Genomic DNA, 18,985 nt, shown 5'->3' on the forward strand with positions numbered 1-18,985 from the left:
GCTATTATGCTTTGATTTCTTTTTGTAGACTGTAGGGTTTTCTGTATATGAAATCATGCCATGTATGGGCAGATGATTTTCTGTCCGCCTTTCCAATTTGGAAGCCTTTATTTCTTTTTTTGCTTAATTACTTTGGCTGAGACTTCTGTTACAGTTGTGAATAGAAGTGGCAAAGACAGGTAGCTTCATTTTCTTTCTGAGCATAGTCTTTCCTGTTCAGTATCATGCTAGCTATGAGTTTTGATAAAGATAGAACCTTTGTTATTTCAATAATAATAATAATAACAACAATAAAGATAATTTCCCTCTATTAATTTTTGCACACTTTTTTTTTTTAAAAAGGAAACCAGACTATGGGGAGAATGATTGATTAGTAGGTTGCCAATTTGGGGTAAGTTATTTATCTGTATTTAAATTTTGTCATTTTAAACCTAAGAAGATTGGGTTAGATTTTGGGATCTTTTAATGTGATTTGGATCCACCTGGGAGATTGCTGAAAAAGCGTGTGGGATCCAGTGTCTTGAATTGTTATGTGTCATTTAATTTTGACGTTGGATAGTTCATCTGATACAACATTCATGACTCTAAGGCTCTGTGAAATGTCCTCCAAAAAGAGATACGTGCTGTCAAGTGAAGGGTCTGCCATTATTTCCAGGGTTGGCTCTCTTTGTGGTGAATCTGCCTTCTGAAACTTGGGTATTAGACAAAGAATAGGAATATTAAACTGTGGATATTTATCTGAAAGTGGAAAAAGGTAGGGTGGGAGGAAGGCTCATTTCAGTAAAGTGTCTGCTGCTCAAGCTTGAGGACTTGAGTTTGGATCTGTAATAATCCATGCCAAGAAAAAGCTGGTTATGGCAGCTCATCTCTATAACTCTGTATTTGGGACATGGAGATGGGTAGATCCCAAGTGCTCACTGGCCAGCTAGCCTAGGTGAATTAATGAGTTCCAGGTTCAGTGAGAGACCTTGTTTCAAAAAATTAGGTGGGAAACATTGAGCAGGATGGTTGATGCCTTTAACCTCCACACACGTTCACAGCTCAAGTGTACCTAAGCAGAGACTCACACGAACATGTTGTACCAAAGAGGGTGAGTAGGGGTAGTGACTGGCTTCAGGAACGAGTGGTGTGAAGTGATCCAAAGAGAAAAGAGCTTTTGAAAGGTAAAGCAGAGGAGTGGCTAAGGAGTGACTTTAGATGGAAATGCTGCCAGCTGGATCACTTTGCACCCCTGACTTACCATGAAGCCCTTAGCAAGACAGTTTCTGGTAGCAGAATTCCAAAGAGCCATGTTGGGACTCCAGGCCAAAGGAATGTTATAAGAGGTGAAAAACCGATGGCAGATATATGGGAAGATGCCCATTTCCATGTGTGATGTTGGCATAAATATGTTGTGTGAAGTTCATAGTTACTCTTACATTTCCCAACATAGTCTTAAGAATTCAGAGTTCACAGTGGCACAAAATGCATAGCACATCTCTTCCCTAGTGCTCGTCAGAGGCTGTTGAATTTCTGTTTTTAGTTCTTATAACATTTAATAATTTATCTCTGTCCTATTTTTAGAGACCCATCAACCGAAGATATTATCTTTTCTCTGCTGAGAGGAAAGGTGAATGTGTTTCACTGTAGCATGTTTCTTCCCCAACTCCCGACTTTTACTTCTGACGTATTTTTGTCCTCCCCTTTTTTGTGATTTTAGCAGGCGTTATACACTTAAAATGATCTTGAAGGGATTTGGTTTTAGAATTATGTGTCAAGTTCCAGTCTTTGGCCTCTGGAGAGAGAGATGAACTTGGAGACCCAGGAAGAGCAGCTGGAGCAAATTACGCCTCTATGATGGGTTGCCAGGAGTGCGTGCTCAGCGTGTAAGGCCTTGGGAGGTTGATGGTGAAGGACAGAGAGACGTTTTGTGGAGGAAAAAGTATTGCGTATTTCCTGCTGTGTTATTTGCTCAAGGTAAGGAAGGGCCAGAGGACAGTGGTCTTGCTAGAATTTCTTTCTCGTTATGTTAGGAAGATACGGAAATGTTTTAAAGGGAGAAGAAGGTAACATTACCTGAGCCATGTTTTAAAGAGACAATCTGGCCATCCTATTCAGGATGGATTGCCGTAGGGATGTAGGGAGATCATTTGGAGCATTCGCACAGTTGTCCAGGGCAGAGGCAGTGTGGTCTTAGCTGTGGTGGTAGCAGAAGCATAGCAGATAAATAGGTAGATTTGGTATATATTTAGAGGTGAAGCTTCTAGCTTTCCAGAGACTGTGCTGGGACAGGAGACGGGCTGTGATATGAAGAAGAATCCTCTCTTCCCCGAAACTGTCCACATCTGCGTCTCCAGGATCTGTGATTATGTTGCCTTCCATAACAAAAGAGATTTGGTGGGTATAATTAAATAAAGGATTGTGGATGGGATTGGAATGCACGCTGGCTCATCTGGGTGACCGCATGTGAGCACCGAGACCCACATGAGTCAGAGTGAGAGAAGAGGTTGTGACAGTGGATGCAGATGCATGCTGGGGGATCCATGAGCCTGAGAGTGTGGAGGTTCTTGGGATTGTAGACTACAAGGAACTAGGTTCTTCTGGGTCTCTACAGGTGGAAGGAATCAGGCTGACCAACACCTTCACTTCAGTCTCTAGACTTTGATTTGGACTATTGACCTCCAGAAGTATCAGATGACAATTTGCGTTGTTTGTAGCTGTAGTATTTATAGACATTCAACATAGCAGGCCTAAGAAACAACCCTGAAGCCTGGAATGCCTGGTGGATCTTTTTCTAGGGAGCCTGTGGAGGAAGTGTAGAAGCAAGTGGAAGAGTACTTCACTTTGCTGCAGAGGATGCCTGGTCATCTCTGTGAGTGACTTACTTTGGTGTCAGGGACAGGGCGAAGTGGGATGGGGATGTGGGAGCCATCATCAAGCAAATGACATTTAGAAACCAGGGAGTTTCATCCACTGAGAGGATATTACCTCAATTGTGGAGAGACAGCTTAGTAACCTCCAAACGCAGGCTCCATTATGGCTCTGTTCCCTCTCATTTCTAGCTGTTTAAATTACAGTTGTTTTCTTTGAGTCACCAAATGACATTTCAAAAGATAATAAGAAGCTGTCACTTCGGTAGGAAAGAAAGTAATTTTAAGCATCCTTTAAAAAAGATTGAAATTTTGGACCATGTACATAGTTACATTATTGCTTTCTTTATTATTTTTTGAATGATGTGTGAGCTCCTTTGACAGATTTAAGCCCGTGCTTTAATTTTGAGGGATCTCTACTGGTGTAAAAATTTAAAACTCCTGCTTCTCAGGTGGCTTACTCTACCTAGGGGAAGAACCAAACTTCGTCCTTTTGTTTGCCATTTACTTCCTGTTTTATCTGAAGGGCTTTGTTATGGTTGCAAATGTGCTTTGAAGATAAGGTTAAACAAATTTGTGTAAAGGCAGCGTGTCTAGAAGAATCTAAATCCACATAGCTCCTGTATATACAAAGCAGGGATTTTTAACTAAGGGTAGTTTCGGCTCCTCTAGACCAGTTGGCAATGCCAGGAGATATTTTGTAGTTGACCCAAGCTGAGGGTCAGAGGCTGCGGTGATCTGTGGGTAGAGGGGTGCTACCCACAACGTGTTGTGTAGGTAGCCTCCCCATCCCCAGTCAAAGAAACATTGAGCTCAAGGTGCCAGGAGTGCTGAGGGAGAGAGACCCTGCCCGAGATGGTGTGAGCCTGTAAGCTCGGAAACAGAGAACTGTCAATCAGTACTGCTTTCTATAGGATATTATTTGCATACTGAGCCAGCAAATGTGGTCTTTGGCCACCTTCACATAAGTCCCGGAACTTTCTTATAGATTCTGTAAATTTTTGCCTTTGTAAGGAACTGGCTAATTTAGTGCTCATTGAAATAGAGGGCAGAAATAATATGCTATTAAGTCTTCATTGAAACACCATCTCTTTTTTTTTTTTTTGCATAAGAAGTATTACATTTACTATAAGCTATATTTTAGAAAATTAATATTCTCTAAGTAGTTTTTATTTTTGGCTATTTATCATATATTGATAGCATTGTGTCCTCTCTAATCATTACTAACTAAATATTACCCTAATGTGGTTATTTGCTTATGTCAGGTAATAAAAACCACTTGAAATGACTATAAATAAAATACTAAAAATTGAAAAATTACCTAATTTCTTTCCTATTTATTGGCACTATTAAATATCTTGAATCATTGTGGTTTAAAAAGAAATGTTCACACACACACACACAAAATCTCCTTGCCCTTTCATTTGTTGGCTCAAGTAGCAGTGTGTGTGTGTTTTGTGTGTGTTTGTGTGCGTGTGTATATGTGTGAGAGACGAAAGAGAGAGACAGAGATAGAGAGAGACAGACAGACAGACAGAGGGAGGGAGGCAGGAGGAGAGAGAAAGGAGGAAGGAGAGATAGAGAGAAGTTGGGAGGGAGACAGACAGACACATGGAGACCAGAGGACAACTTTTGGTTTTCTCCTTTCACTGTGGCTTTAAAGACTGAACCCAGACTTTCCCACCCAGCAATCTTGCCAGCCTCACAGTGCAAACCTTGGTTACTGTATTAGTAAGAGACCTTGAGAAAATGACAATATTTAGCAGGATGTGAGATATATCTTGATTCCCCTAATTTAAGAACAAGTCCTTGAGATGGATGCTATACACGGTAAAATAAAATCAGTCAGAATGACTTTCAGAATTCCCAAGGGCCGTGACAGCGCATGTCTAACAACAATGACCCATTTGAAATATTAAGAGTAATGATAACATAACTTCCAAAATAGGGAGGTTAACTTTCAAAAACGCAAAGGTAAACATTGTATTGCTCCTTAAGAATGCTTGACGTCCACAGCCACAAAATGACCCCTGTTACTTGGAAGAGAGCTAACATGTAATGACCATTGAGGAGGATGCTTTTGTACTTAAGATTTTATTTTTTTTTTGGGGGGGGAGGAATTTTACAGTATACATCATCTCTTGGGATACAAAATGGCACTTAACCATTCATTATGCTCGAAAATGTTGGTTTTTAAACCTCCTGTGCTGACTTTGGTAGTTTTCCATTTAACTTAGCCTTTTACTAAAACCCTAATTCCTTCATCGAGTGTGTTTTCTGCTGAACTGACGTCCTCCCTCAGATCCTTTATTTTCTGTAAAGATTTATTTTATGTGTATGAGTGTTTTGCTTGCATGTGTGCCATCTGTACACCACATGCGTGCCTGGTCTGCAGAAGAGGGCATTGGGTCCCCTGGAAATGGAGTTATAGAGGGCTATGAGCTGCCGTGTGGGTGCTGGGGACCTGACTCCTCTGCAAGAGCAGCCAGTGCTCTCAATTCCTGATCTGTCTCTCCAGCCACCCCAAGTTATTTTTTTATTATAACCTTTTGAGAATATAATATAATTACATAATTTCCCCCTTTCTTTCCCAGCCTCCAACCTCTCCATGTACCCACACCTCCTGCCTTTCTCCCTTTCAAATTCATAGGCCTTTAAAAAAATTATTGTTATATATTTGTGTGTGTTTGAGTATTATGAAATATATAAGTACTTCCTGCTTAGTCCATATAAATGAAACTTGAGTGTGTGTGTTTTTAGGACTGATCACTTGGTATTGGATAACTAATTAGTGTGCTCTTCCCTGCCCCCTAAGGTCTTTTACTGGAATTGTTTTCTATCTCCAAGGTTCGTTGATTTGCTCATTAATTCATATGCTGGATCAACGGCTTCTTTGTTCATTACTTCTCAGTTTTCTCAGTCCCGTAGCAAACATTCACTAAAGGTTTACCTCTCATTAACATCAAGGACAGGGGCCTCTCACCTGCTTCGACACTAGACCGTCTTATGCACGTGACAGATATAGAGAGGCCGGAGCAAGGTCCTGGGGTCCCACCATGACCTTGTCAACTTCCCTAACAAAGGGAGTTTCTTGTTCCCTTTGATGACTCAGGCCAAATGCTGTCGAGCTTCCTGTTTCCTTTGTGTCATTCATAACTCACGTAAAATCTGTGAGCAGTGTCCGTTGATGGCTACCAGAACCCGATGACTTCTCGCCAACCCCGCTGCCCACCCAGGTCGAGCTCCCACCTGGAGTTTCGCAGCAACCTCCCTTTGAACCCTTAGCTTCCTTCCTTGTCACCCGACCTCTTTATCCCATTGCTGATGTCGTCCCCTTGAGTGAACTGTTAAAACTGGAGAGCCGATTGTGACTTAGTGACTTCCTGTTTCATGCGGAGCACAAGGCAAGAGCGTCAACCTCGCGTACAGGCTCCTGCACAACTGACCCTCACTACTTCTCTGACTTCATTGCGTAAGCTGCTCGCCATCACTTGTTCCACAGCGCCCGAACTGAGCTTTCTGCGATTCTCTGACAGCCAACACGCCCTGTCTTAGGGCTTCCACAGCTAGCTGTTTCTTCTGTCTGGAATTCTCGTTGGCTAGGTGTGCATGTCAGTGAAACTTTAAAATAAAACGACTTTAAGCCTCTTTGACAAGAAACAGGCCCCAGTGTTATTTAAGAAGTCTAGGGCTGGAGAGATGGCTCAGAGGTTAAGAGCACTGGCTACTTTTCCAGAGGTCCTGAGTTCAATTCCCAACAACCACATGGTGGCTCAAACCATCTATGATGAGATCTGGTGCCTTCTTCTGTCGTGCAGGCATACATGCAGGCAGGACACTGTATATATGATAAATAATTTTTTTTTTTAAATTTTAAGAAGCAGTCTACAGACATCTTGCAGCTTTGTAAAAATGGGGAAGCCCATCTTTGGTGCATCTTCTAGTTTGAAATTGCCCTTGCCATCCAAAGGGGCAGGAAGAAGCCCATCAGTGATTGTAGTCAAGGCCAGAATTCATAGCAAAGGACAGGAGCAGCTACAGCTGAACCCCAGGAAGTCCAGAGAGCTCCATAATCTCTGTGAGTTCCTATAGAAAAAAAGAGAGGCTGTACCCCAGTGTTAGGCAGCTTGTGAAGTGCATCTTGTAGAAAGTAGTCAAGGCAAGTCAAGGTCTCTTAGGAACAATGTTGTTAAATAGTTGCTCATTTAGGGAGAACTTGGAATATGTCTCCTAAGCAGAGCCTGGGAAATCCATGCACATAGAAACAAGAGGCTGTGATGTGGAGATCTGGCCAGAGTCACTGGGAAGAATGGTTGTATGTAGATGATTGTGAGCTACCATGTGGGTGCTGGGAATTGAACCCAGGACCTCTAGAAGAGCAGCCAGTGCTCTTAACCACTGAGCCATCCCTCCAGCCCAACTGGGAAGAATGATGTGGGAGCCATGAGCAAGGTGTTTCAAGAAAAAGCATCTTCCCTGACTTGTAGTGTAGACCCATGTGCTTAGGCCCCTAGTTACTTGTCTTCATTGTTTCTTCCTGAGGGAGAACTGGAAATGAATATTCGGATCTATCCTGTATCATTTATGGTTTGCTAGACGTAACAATGCTCAGGTGAAGTGTGTAATTACTGGACCCTAATTCTCATTTTACATCTCAGATTAACTCTTAACTAAACTTTATATGGCCATCATAAGTTAAAGAACCGTCCGTCTGTCCCAGAGAGAGATTGAAATTGAAAGAAGTCCACTGAGTTGTAGCCAACATTCCAAGGAGCAGAGCCTCAGACTGGGTTGTTTTGGGATGCTGTCTTCAGGGTAGTTTTGAGGTTAGTTTTCAGGATAGTACTGCTGTTACATAAGCAGTTCCGGGGGGATAAAATGGTAATGAGCCACAGACAATAAGTACGAAGCTTGATTCATTTTCTTTCCAAAGCTTGTATCTCATTCTCCCTCTCCTCCCTTTTCCCCCTTCCCCCATTACTTCGCCCCCTCTTCCTTCTCCTCCCTCATTCTTCTCCTTCAGGGCTGGCGATTAAACCTAGGACCTCATGCGTTCTGGGCAAATGCTCCATCATTGAGCAATGCCCCCATCCTCTCTATTCTTTTTTTTTTTTTTCCATTGAAATTATTTAGTGGGCGTTTAGTAATTCTGGCTAGAGAGACAGAATATGCTCTTACTTTAGGACAAAAGAGTTGGAGAGAAAGAGACCCTATTTGGAGTTGTGCGGTTCGGTGAGGTAGGAATTTATGAGGAGAAAGAAGAAGGTGAGTCACACCTCAGCTACTAGATTAATGCATCAAATTAAATGTTACCATTCAGGAAGGCAGCAGAAAGGAACCGCTTCCATGGCAACTGTTGTCATAGCTGGATTCTTACTCGTCTTTCACGAACTACATGAAAGCCAAGGGATACAGCTGTTGTGACACTGGTACTGCTTTACTCCTCTCTGAATAAAATTGCTCGGGAGACTCGGGATTTTGTGTGTTTTGTTAGCGTCATAAGTTAAATATACGGAAGAGAGTAATTATCGAAGGTTAGGGTTGAGAAAATATTTAATGTAAATGTCCAAAGAAGCCTTGTCAGGGATGTATTCACAGAGCCCTACAGGGCAGCTAGATAATCACCAGGAGAACATTTCCTTAGTCCCTTTCTCTCTTCTCATAATATTAAATATGGCTTCTTTTCTTTAGAGTCTGCAAAGAGAATTTCAGTGCACATGAGTCCCAGCTTATTTTGTTGGAATGACTCTTTGGGACATCACTGCCTGCTGCTCCTCTTTCTCTTTTGTTCACCTCTTTTCTGTATCAGACTTTAAGGGTACCTTGGGTTGAAGGACAATGAGAAAAGGAAGTAGATGGAACTGGAGTCTCTTTGTAGACGGCTAATTTGAAATGGAGTTCTTGCAGGAGATTTGCCAGAGGTCTCATGGATCTGTAGTCCCCTGCTTTCCTTTCTCTTTGTCATCAGATTCAGTAATTGAATACTGGATAGGTCTCTTTCAGACTCCACGTTCCTTCTTTCTTGGTGAGGTTGGCACGGAGAACGAAGTCAGACAGTGACCAGCTTCTTTGATTGGGAGATGCTGATCTGTGCCCTGTGAGCTGCGTGTGCTCGGCTGATGTATCGGTCTCATTTCAGTGAAATCCTCCAAAGGACATGGCTTCGGCTTCCTAGTTTCTGCTAAAGACAGATTGGTTAGCAAAACACATTAGCATTTTGGGGGTTTATACATTTATCACGTTTATTGATGTCATGGAATGCTTTATGATGCATTGTCAAGTTTGATTCTCACCGCCATCTAAACTGCAGTTAAACACCCTGGGATGGGAGACAGTCTGTGTTTTTGCTTTAAACGCGTGTTCTGATGCATCTATTCATTAGCCGACATTAGAAACATTTGATGATTTCATCCTATTAAGTCCTTGAGCTATCTGAATTCTACTAATCTTTACATGCTGAGACTCCTTCATAAGCTATTATCATGTATTTCCAGTCTCCAAAATTCTCCCTCTTCAAATTCTAATATACTTGTCCCTACCCCAAATTTGACAATTAATCATGCTTATATGTCCCATGATGATACGCATTTTTGTTATTATTTAATTGGTGCATTAGATTTTTGTACTCGCTTGTTTTTCATTTCATGTCCCAGACAGATGGTCAGCCTTTCACATGTGAATCTCAATTTTTCTATAACCTTGTATCTTCCACGGTAGCTCGTCCAAGGTAGGTTTTCTATTCGAATTTGTTAGTGGGTTAACTCCTAATACTGTGTATTAGAACACCGTAGAAGAACACATGAATATATTCTCTTCCACGGACTACCTATTTAAATGTAACTTGGCAGGAATTGTTTAGCAAATTACCTTAATTTGCAAAACTGCCTTCGTGAAACGTTTGCAGCTGTTTCCCTTCGTAGGAAAATGATTCATATTGTTTCAAAGACACAGCACTTGAGCAAGGTCAAAGCATAATCTATAGTCGTAGTGAGTAATAAAAATACAACATTTTCAAATTTTGCAGAATATAAATCCACATTGGAATTCACTAGAAGGTAATCAAATATACTGGGAGGGAATTTTGAGGGAAACTGACATTTCCACCCTTCCTAAAATGTTAATATATTCTTACTTTTTCTCTCCTTCCTCAGTCTACGTTGCTCTTTTCTGAATTATTAAGCCGTTTCAATGTGATCAACATTTTTCTAGTAAGTTTCTGTTACATTATGATCTAATGTAATCCTCATCCACATCCTTGCGGTAAGCTGTTGTTATTTATATTTTAATGGCTAGAAACTATTGAGGCTTGAAGATTTAAGGACTTCTGACATGGACTTGGCACCTCTCACCGAGCTGAAGCTAATACCTTGCACTTCTTTGATGTACGACCTTGGACAAGAATGTCACTTAACCTTCTATTCCTTAAAAAAAATTTTTTTTCCTTATATGAAAAGTAGTAAGAACATCTGCCCTGCCAACTTCTTGGGCATTCTGGGTAGATCTGATGGTGTTCTGGGATGATTAAAACATGAGATGGGAAAACAAACAAAATAAAACAAAAACAAAAACAAAAAAAGAAGAAAAAACATGAGGAGGGGGGTGAATATGTCACTTGAATTTATTTTATTTTTAAATTGTGTCTGTATATGTGTGTTGAGTGTGTGCTTGTGAATGGGAGTGCAATGTCAGCGCCCGGAGCTGGAGTTACAAGGGGTGTGAGCTGTCTGATGAGGGTGCTGGGACCTGAGCTCAGCTCCTCTCTAAGAGCAGCCAGTGCTCCCAATTGCAAGGTGTCTGTCTCTCCAGTCATGTTCAGTGAGTTATTACTTGAGTGAGTGGCTCCATAAGTAACAGAACACATTTAAGGGAAAGCTGCTTCCAGATTGTCCTCTGCTTCCCAAGCCCCACAGTGGAGCAGAGAGCATCTACACGTAACTAAGGAGGCGTGGCGATTGACGTCACAGACTCTCTGTTCTGCACCTTTCTCAGTTTTTACTGGATGCTGAAATTGGGTCTTGTAAATGGGAAAGCGTAGACTTTCTATTTCCCCGGTTTAGTTCTAGTGATAGGTTGAGATAGCTCAACTCTCACAAAAGGCAGTGAATACCGTGTGAAACATGGTTTCATTATCATGTGCGTATGTTCAAATGACCATTTTTTTTTAATTTTTATAGGTGGAGCTATATTTCTCCTCATTTTCATGTCTATTAACTTGAATATGTCTCAGGAACAGCTCACTGTGCCTCTTCAGCATATGCAGTGGACCTGACACTGGCTGCCTGTGTTATATCAATGGCGTTGTGTGATGATAAAGCACACAGTGGCATCTGGCCTACGGTGGGATGGGCTTCTAAAGTTGCTTAATATGGGTAGCATTAGGTGCTGTCTATGAGAGAGAGAGAGAGAGAGAGAGAGAGAGAGAGAGAGAGAGAGAGAGAGAGAGAGAGAGAGAGAGAGAGAGAGAGAGGCCAGAAGAATAAAAGGGTACTGTTAGACTTGTGAATTGTCTCTAGCGAAGGAGGGTTGTGTGGATAATTGCGGTTAGCTGTTTTTGTTTATGGAGCTCCTGCAATTTCCCTGGGCCAGATTCTTAGTCACAAGAAAAGTACCCAAGTGCAGAGACAGCAGCTGTTTCCAGTCCTTCAGGGTGGTAATTCTGAGCCCAGCGATGCACTCCTTCTTCTGAAATGATGCTTCCTGCCTATAAAACTCTGTGTCCTTCCTCAGTGCCATTACGGAGAGTGTCCTTACAAAAACCAGGCTGTTTAACAGACATCCTAAAGGAGCAAACAGCTGACCTGCCATGCTGCATAAACCTCAAGGTGTCATCCCTTCTTTTTAAGAGAGGAACAGTACTTCAGGTGGCCTTTGTATTTGCAGCCATGTGTACCATCTTGTCAATTCTATACTCATGTTGGAGCAAAATCAGAAGTGGTGTACTGTCTTACACAAAACCCTACTCATTTCTGCTATTTATCTAATTTCCTATCACTTGGAAGGGTGTGTGTGTGTGTGTGTGTGTGTGTGTGTGTGTGTGTGTGTGTGTGTGTGTGTGATACCATATAGCTATACATGTATGCATTTTTGTGTGCAAATAAAACATTATGATATAGGCACGATATTTTTCTTGTATAACCTTAGCACATGGGATGCAGTGGCAGGAATTCAGGCTAGCCTCCGGTACATGGTGAGTTTGAGTCTAGCCTGACTACGTAAGAACCTGCCTCAAAGGTGGGTGTGGTGGCGCACGCCTTTAATCCCATCACTTGGGAGGCGGAGGCAGGTGGAGCTCTGAGTTCAAGACCAGCCTGGTCTGTAGAATGAATTCCAAGATAATCACAGAGAAACCTTGCTTTGGAAAAACAACAACCAACCAACCAACCAACCAACATCCCTCTCCCCTAATCAAACCAAACCAAACCAAAAGAAAAACAAAACACCCCCAAAGACCCTGTCTCAAAAGCAAAAAAGACATGCTCACATAAACATATGCACGCAGTAGTGAAGGATTCACTTGACCTGATTATAAAGTATATTTCAAATTTAAAATTTTTAAAACTGTATAATTTTGTTAAAAGAATCTTATAAATTGAAATGCAATAACTGAGTTCAGAAATTAAAATTGGTTTAAGTGTGGTGTCAAGGACAATGTAGGAATAATAGAATGATAGGGAAAGAAGCCCCTGCCAGGGACTTAGTGTGCAGAATCTGTGCTGTGTGTACCACTGCATTATGAAGAGCAGCGGGAAGGTAAAGAGAATGTAAGAAAAAAAATACAGTGTTTAAAATGGATACAACTCTATTAAGTGAATTTACAGGATTTTTTTTTTTTTTTTGGATAGTATGAGCAAGGAGATCAATATGTGGAATAAACTTATTTTTTATAGAAAAAAATGTGCTACCTACCTGCCTAGAAATGAAATAAGTTAAACTGTTAAAACACCTCTGTTAATAAATATAACGAACCATATTTTTTTTTCTCCTGTGGAAAACAGGCACATGGTTGCTGTTGTGGATGATTCTACTGGCTCTCCTGGAGAGTAACTGATTTGGAGATTTGGAGAGGGATGGTGATGATGATGTGATGGTGTGAACTAGACACTGCTGAGTGAATGCAAGGAATGATCATTTGGAGGGAAGGTGGCCGTCTCGGGTACACGTGCACACTTGCCATCATAAGTCACCGAGCACGTCACACAAAAACCCTCCATTGACATTTACCCCGCAGGTTATTTGCCTACAGGGCACACATATTTTTTAAAAATGAGAACAGGGTTCTTTGGTTCCCACATTCATTTTTTGGACCCTATTTTTGTAAATACATCTTTGTTCCCCTCATAGGTGGATTCTTAGTTTACCTTTGGAAATTTTATTCAGGGAGCACTTATGTCAGGGAAGTTGGTCCACAGTTGCTGTCCTGAGGCCACTCTGAGTGTGGATCAGCCTTCATAGTGGTGGCTGCTTAGACACTGTGGCTGGGGTTCCCTGGGACTGTGCCTTCTAACTGCAAATGTCTTAACCTATAAGGTACCTTCAGAGGAGCCGTGCAGTGGACTTCCTGGAAGGGCAAAAGGCAAACCCAGTGTTATTTGCTAAGCCTTGTGTGGTTGGATTCTGCAGCACTGAAGCTTGTCGTATTGACTTGGGATAAACTTAGCCAAAAATCAAGTTGTGTAAGTCCAAGCGGTTGCACAAAATGGGTTTGCCGTGTTTACCACCAGGCTACCCGATTTTCCAAAAAGATCCTCCTGGTGTTTATATTTGTCTCATTGCTTATTTGCTAGAACATAAGCTTTCCCTGGGTTGCTATCAGGTTCTTAAGAGTTTGCAAAGAAGCTTCAGGTGGTTACGGATCAGCTTGGTTAGGCCAGGTTGCCACAAGTGGGCATTTCTCTTGCTATATAGTATTTTTATAAGGAAAATATGCTTAAGTACTTATATTCTCAGGAAATAAGTTTTTAGGTTTTTTTTTTTTAAGTTTAAAGCTTTTGGAAACCATCGCTGAAAAACCTTCTCTTGTTTAGTCATCTGTATAGCTGTCTTCAAGCAAAAATTGATGGTGCAAGATACAAAATGAGTTCGTGTAAAGACGACACAGTTTGTGCTGGCTAGCCACTGCAAATCAGAGTCTGCACTTGACAGCATGGGTGCTTCCTCTTTTTACGTTCAGATGCAGGAACCTCGGACATGTGTGATGATCTTGCTCTGTGTGGTTTGGACTTCGGGATGAACGCCAGTGGCGTTGGGGTAGCAGGGACCACTTACTGCTTTGCATTTAAGATTGAGTATGTGTTAATTGCCTTTAAAATTATATTTACTGATTTTATGGAGTAACTGGCCTTTGCGATTGACTGAAGTAAAAACCATAGTTTTATTGATGGTGTTTTTTATGGCTGCGGCAAGATAATAGCCTTGACAATAAGTGTTTGGTGACTTATTTGAAGGTTTGGATGGTTTGGAGGAAGGGTCATTAATCTACAGTCATTTGCAAGCTGCCTGTGACATGTGTCATGGTGTTTACTGTCCTTGTAGGGAAACAGAAGGAAGCAAACACTCCACCAGACCCAGGAGGGGAGGGCCGGTAAAGTGTTCCTGCAGCTCTGGGGACCGAAGTTCATTCCTCCAGTGTGTGTGAGGGAAGGCGATTGGGATGCCTTTTGAAGGATGGGAGCATTTGGTAAATAATAATGGCCGAGAGGGCTGAGAGGAGCCTGGAGTGGCAATGGAGGGAGCTGGGAATACACAGTCCTTAGAGGGGATGTCTCGTGTGTTTAAGTTGGTCTGTGTTACCAGGCAAAGAGCAGTTCATCTGTTGTTTGGTACTCCCTGTGTCTGAGGAATGAGTCTAAGTTGGTGTGCTTGTTCCATAGATCCTTGTCTTTTTTTTTTTAACTTGATAGGATAACAAAGTAAGGCCTTCCGTTGGATAACACTTTGATAGCTCTTCACTGATTTGTTAATTTACATTATTCCGGGTGCTTCTTTGGCCTATGCTAATCTTTTAACACCTGCTAAATATGATTCTGGCTTAGATGGGATTACTGTTGGGTTTTGAATTAAGGCATTATTAGTAAATGTGTGACTCCTAAAGGGGGTTGTAAATGTGCTCTTCCCAGGGGAGTGGCTCCACTCCAAATGCTTTCAGAAGTCAGCAGGCTGTGCCATCTCATTTTATTCTCACATTCTGCTGACACATCACATAGAGAAAGTTCCTCTTCCTACGGAAAGGCAGAATGCTGATATGATTTCCCATTTAGGTGTGCAGCAAACTTCATCTGGACTCTGGACAAAATAGTCCAGAGTCAAGCCTTAATTAGAGTTCTGCTCAATTTATCATGGTCTCTTTGGAAGTCCAGCAGGACATGTTGTTGAGTCTTGCCTCAATGGGTTTGTTTTGGAGGATCCTTTATTAGCTCTTTGCTGCTCACATATGTCGGCCTTCCAACAGAACCAAGATGGCACACCTAGTCCTTTGAAGAAGTTTGATGAATACCTCAAGATGCATAAAAAAAAGTCTACATGAAAATGCTGGTCCTGTAAATATCTCCTAAGTTTCCTTCTGTCTTTTTGCATGTAGGCTGTCCATCTGGCCCAGGCGAGCTTCCAGATCGAAGCCTTTGGCTCCAAGTTCATTCTCGACCTCATACTGAACAAGTAAGTATACAGCAAATCCTCTCAGGATGCAGGCGCAGTAAAGCTTCATTTCTAAGATTCATCAAAACAATGTCTGGGCTGAAGCAACTGGTATTTTCTAGTGATTATGTGGCAAATAATGCTTGAGGAAGAGTGGGAGGTCTGAATAGTAACTGTGTCTTTATTTCCTTTTCCCGAAGGAAGACATTTAACTTGTTACATGTCCCAAATGGAGAACTTACATATTGGGATTTTAATAACTTTTATTGAGTTGTTGATAATTTGGTACTTTCGTACATATATAAAGAACATGCTGATTACTATAACCTCACCTTTTATACTCTCCTTCCCACCTCAAATACCCACCCATTTCCCCTTTAAGTTTCCTCTCCACCTTCACATCTTATTTTCTTTTTCTGAGACCCACTGAGTTTAACCAGAATTGTCTGTGTGTCTGCGGGATTTGAAACTATCCACTGGAATCTGGTGGGCTTATCAGTTGGTACATAACCAAAGACAATTAAGCACCCATCCCCCAGAATCCATCAATAGCCAGTAGTTCAGGAAGGAGGAGTCGGGCCCTGTGAACCCCTCCCTGATTCATGATTGACTGTTGATGGGCCCAGGCTTGTCATATTGTGATTTTAAATGGAATAAATATTTGAAGTAATGCTAGTTAATTAAATGCTAACTGTAGTAATCAGTATATAAGAAGCATAATAAACTACTGACTGAAGCATAATTAGACTTCAGTCTAGAAATTTCTTCCATTTTACTTTTTATAATGCAACACACGACTTCTGTAGGAAGAAGACAGTAAACAATGACTCAGAAGAATCTATTTTGAGAAGGTTCTTTGCTTCAGGACTTGCACTAATGTAGGTTCTTTGAAACTTTGTACTGATGAAAATTCACCCCATTGTCTCTGTGTCTGTGTTTATATTGGTATTTAAATGCTTTTTCCCAAGTCGGAGCCCTTTGCACGGGTGTTCTTGTGCAAAGCGTGAGCAAAAGCTCTTGCCTTATCCAGGACTGAGGAGTTCACCTCGAACTGGTACCGAGCCTTTGGTGAAGGTGGCTTCCCGTATGGTGTGACTCCCTTCAGAAACGCCAGACAGGATTGTCAGCTCTCATCAGTAGTTGAAACAGGACTACATTTTATAAGAATCTATTATTTAATGCTACCAGACACTATAATGCAGGTGACCGCAGCCAACATCGGAGGAATTGCAGAAGGCTATTACATTTCTTGTATGCCAGATTCTGTCAGCTCTGCAGAAAAAAAAAGAAAAAGGTGCCGAGTAAGCTTGGATGCTCCTTACTCAAGTGTTCTTGCAGCTTTAGGTCAGAATGAGTCAGCAGAACTCAGAATTCCTGCATTAAAGATATTGCAGGTTTTCTCCTTTGGTTGAGTTCCAGTTCGCCATGCTCTGTCAGCACTGTGCCTGCATAAAAGATTGTCTTGCCAAGTCTTAGGCTATGTTGGATGGCAGAATGTGGCTAATTTTAGTTTGTCTCAGCCCTCTACTTCGTTGACGCTGCCTGAGCGGGAGGTTGCAATCAGCACTGCGGTGTACTTTGGAGGGCAGCCACGCTTACCACCAGTGCCGCACCAACTGCCGTGTGTTCTGAGCATTAAAACATCGTGACCGCAGCAGAACCTTCCAGTCAAAGAAGCGATGTCTGAGAAAGGGTCATGTGGGATAATCCCAGAGTCCTTAGAGTTATAGAGGCAGACCAGGAAATATGTATTCCTGACATTTAACATGCATAGTGATCAGGTTGAATATCTATTGTGGATATGCTTGCTTGAGGGACTGAGTGTAGTTGGGGTTGGTTGCTAGAGATATAAAGAACTTTAGAAGAGTGTGAAGTGAACGGTTAACAGTGGAGTGCTGTGGTAGTATGACCAAACCCGAAAGGTTTACTCCTCTGTGAGTGCCAGTAAGCAGAGTCAGTGAAGGAAGGGTTGTTACCTGCAGCCAGTAAGGACATCACTGGCCATAGGAGGACTTCTCCAAAAGCAATGTCTCTCTGCCCACAGAAGGCCAAGGATTTCATTCTGAAGACGCATGCATATTCATATTGGAAAGAGTTGTCAACACATGTAGACTCTTGAGCATTCCTGAGCACATTCAGTAGGAGATCATGAGGATAAACGTCTTCATAAATCACACGTTCAAAAATGGTGGGTGGGAGCATCCAGAGACTATAACTTCGCATACACAGGATTTCGTATTGGAAGACAAAGTTTACTCCGGTCAACCGAGGGTCAGTCAACGATTTTGCTTGGTTTAAACTGGCGTATTATCTGATCACAGTAGCAAAATACTAAAAGGATGTCATTTGCCATTTAAAGGGATAGCATCTTACTTGGCATGCACATAAAAGTTCCAGTTTTGCAGCTAACAGTCACACCAAGGAGAGGCAGCTCTTAAGGCCAGTGGAATGTGAAAATACATCTTAGAAGGGGTAATATTGGACACCTACCTTGTAAGACAGGCATTATCAACAAGGAGAGTATTGGGAAATGAGAAGAGGGAGAGAGAGAAGACGGAGAAGTGTATCCAGTCATTGAAAGGTCCCAGATTTGGGGGTTCAAAGGAGACAGAGAGAGGGATTGTCTTTCTGGGTAAGAGATTTGTTAGAGGAAGCATTAACACCATAAACTAACAGGTGGGTGTGGTGTGGTTCTAAAGAGAGTTAAGACCCGCAAGGCTAAGCAGGGTCCCTTCATATAGGTGTCTGAGAATGTGGGCATGCTACTAAGTTGGTGATTAGCTCGTAGTGGGTGCTTGCAATCGGGTTGTTGCTGATTCGCAGGCAGCAGGAGAATTGGGAAAAGTTAAGTCCTTTAGTTAGTGTGTGTTTATCATACAGGATATGTCCCCCTAACCCCCGATTGCTAAATGTGTTTAGTAAAAGTCCTTTGGGGAAGTGAGGACTATAGACACACAGACAGCATGACAGGGCGCCCATCATCTCGTTTCCAGCAGATGAAAGGGTACAGAGGGAAAGGGTAGCAGCATCTAGGCCCAATTGAACACATCTGTAATAGTGTATGCTGAGAAGGCAGGGCCGTGCAGTGTTGAGTGTGAAAGGAGTGTTGGCCTTTTGTTGAATTGTTCATGAGCGACAGGGGTGAGACAGAGAGAGATAATTCTGAAGATCTAAGCCCAGGACAGCTCAGCTTGCTGGGATCTGGAACCCAGGTCCAGACGCTCATGTCATGGACAAATCAGTACTTAGGATATGAGGATGAGGGCAGTAAGGGGCTTATTCAATGACTGAAGAGTGGAAAAGAGGGAACTTTGCTCACAAATTAGTCTTTGAGTTTCAAGGAGTTGAAGAGTTACAGATGTCCTATACTGAGAGAGACTAAGTTCTGTAAAGAATAATGCGGGGGTGGGGTGGGGGGAGAGACAAAATAACAAAAGGGGTTGGGGATTTAACTCAGTGCAAGCGCAAGACCCTGGCTCCTCAGCTCCAGGGAAAAAAAAAGA

General features: G+C 42.0%; 1 protein-coding gene across 3 annotated transcripts in view; it reads left to right on the forward strand.

The window, feature by feature from the left end:
- Positions 1 to 18,985, forward strand: part of Adam23 (ADAM metallopeptidase domain 23) — a 157,042-nt gene that overhangs the window by 19,010 nt on the left and 119,047 nt on the right. For all 3 annotated transcript variants that reach the window (XM_052749646.1, XM_052749647.1, XM_052749648.1), the window contains exon 3: positions 15,427 to 15,503. In XM_052749646.1, coding sequence (XP_052605606.1) covers positions 15,427 to 15,503 — 77 coding nt within the window. The remainder of the gene's footprint in view (positions 1 to 15,426; positions 15,504 to 18,985) is intronic.

The sequence above is a fragment of the Peromyscus californicus genome, unplaced genomic scaffold (assembly GCF_007827085.1).
Source record: "Peromyscus californicus insignis strain IS unplaced genomic scaffold, ASM782708v3 Scaffold_21__1_contigs__length_65335640, whole genome shotgun sequence".
Lineage (NCBI taxonomy): Eukaryota > Metazoa > Chordata > Mammalia > Rodentia > Cricetidae > Peromyscus > Peromyscus californicus.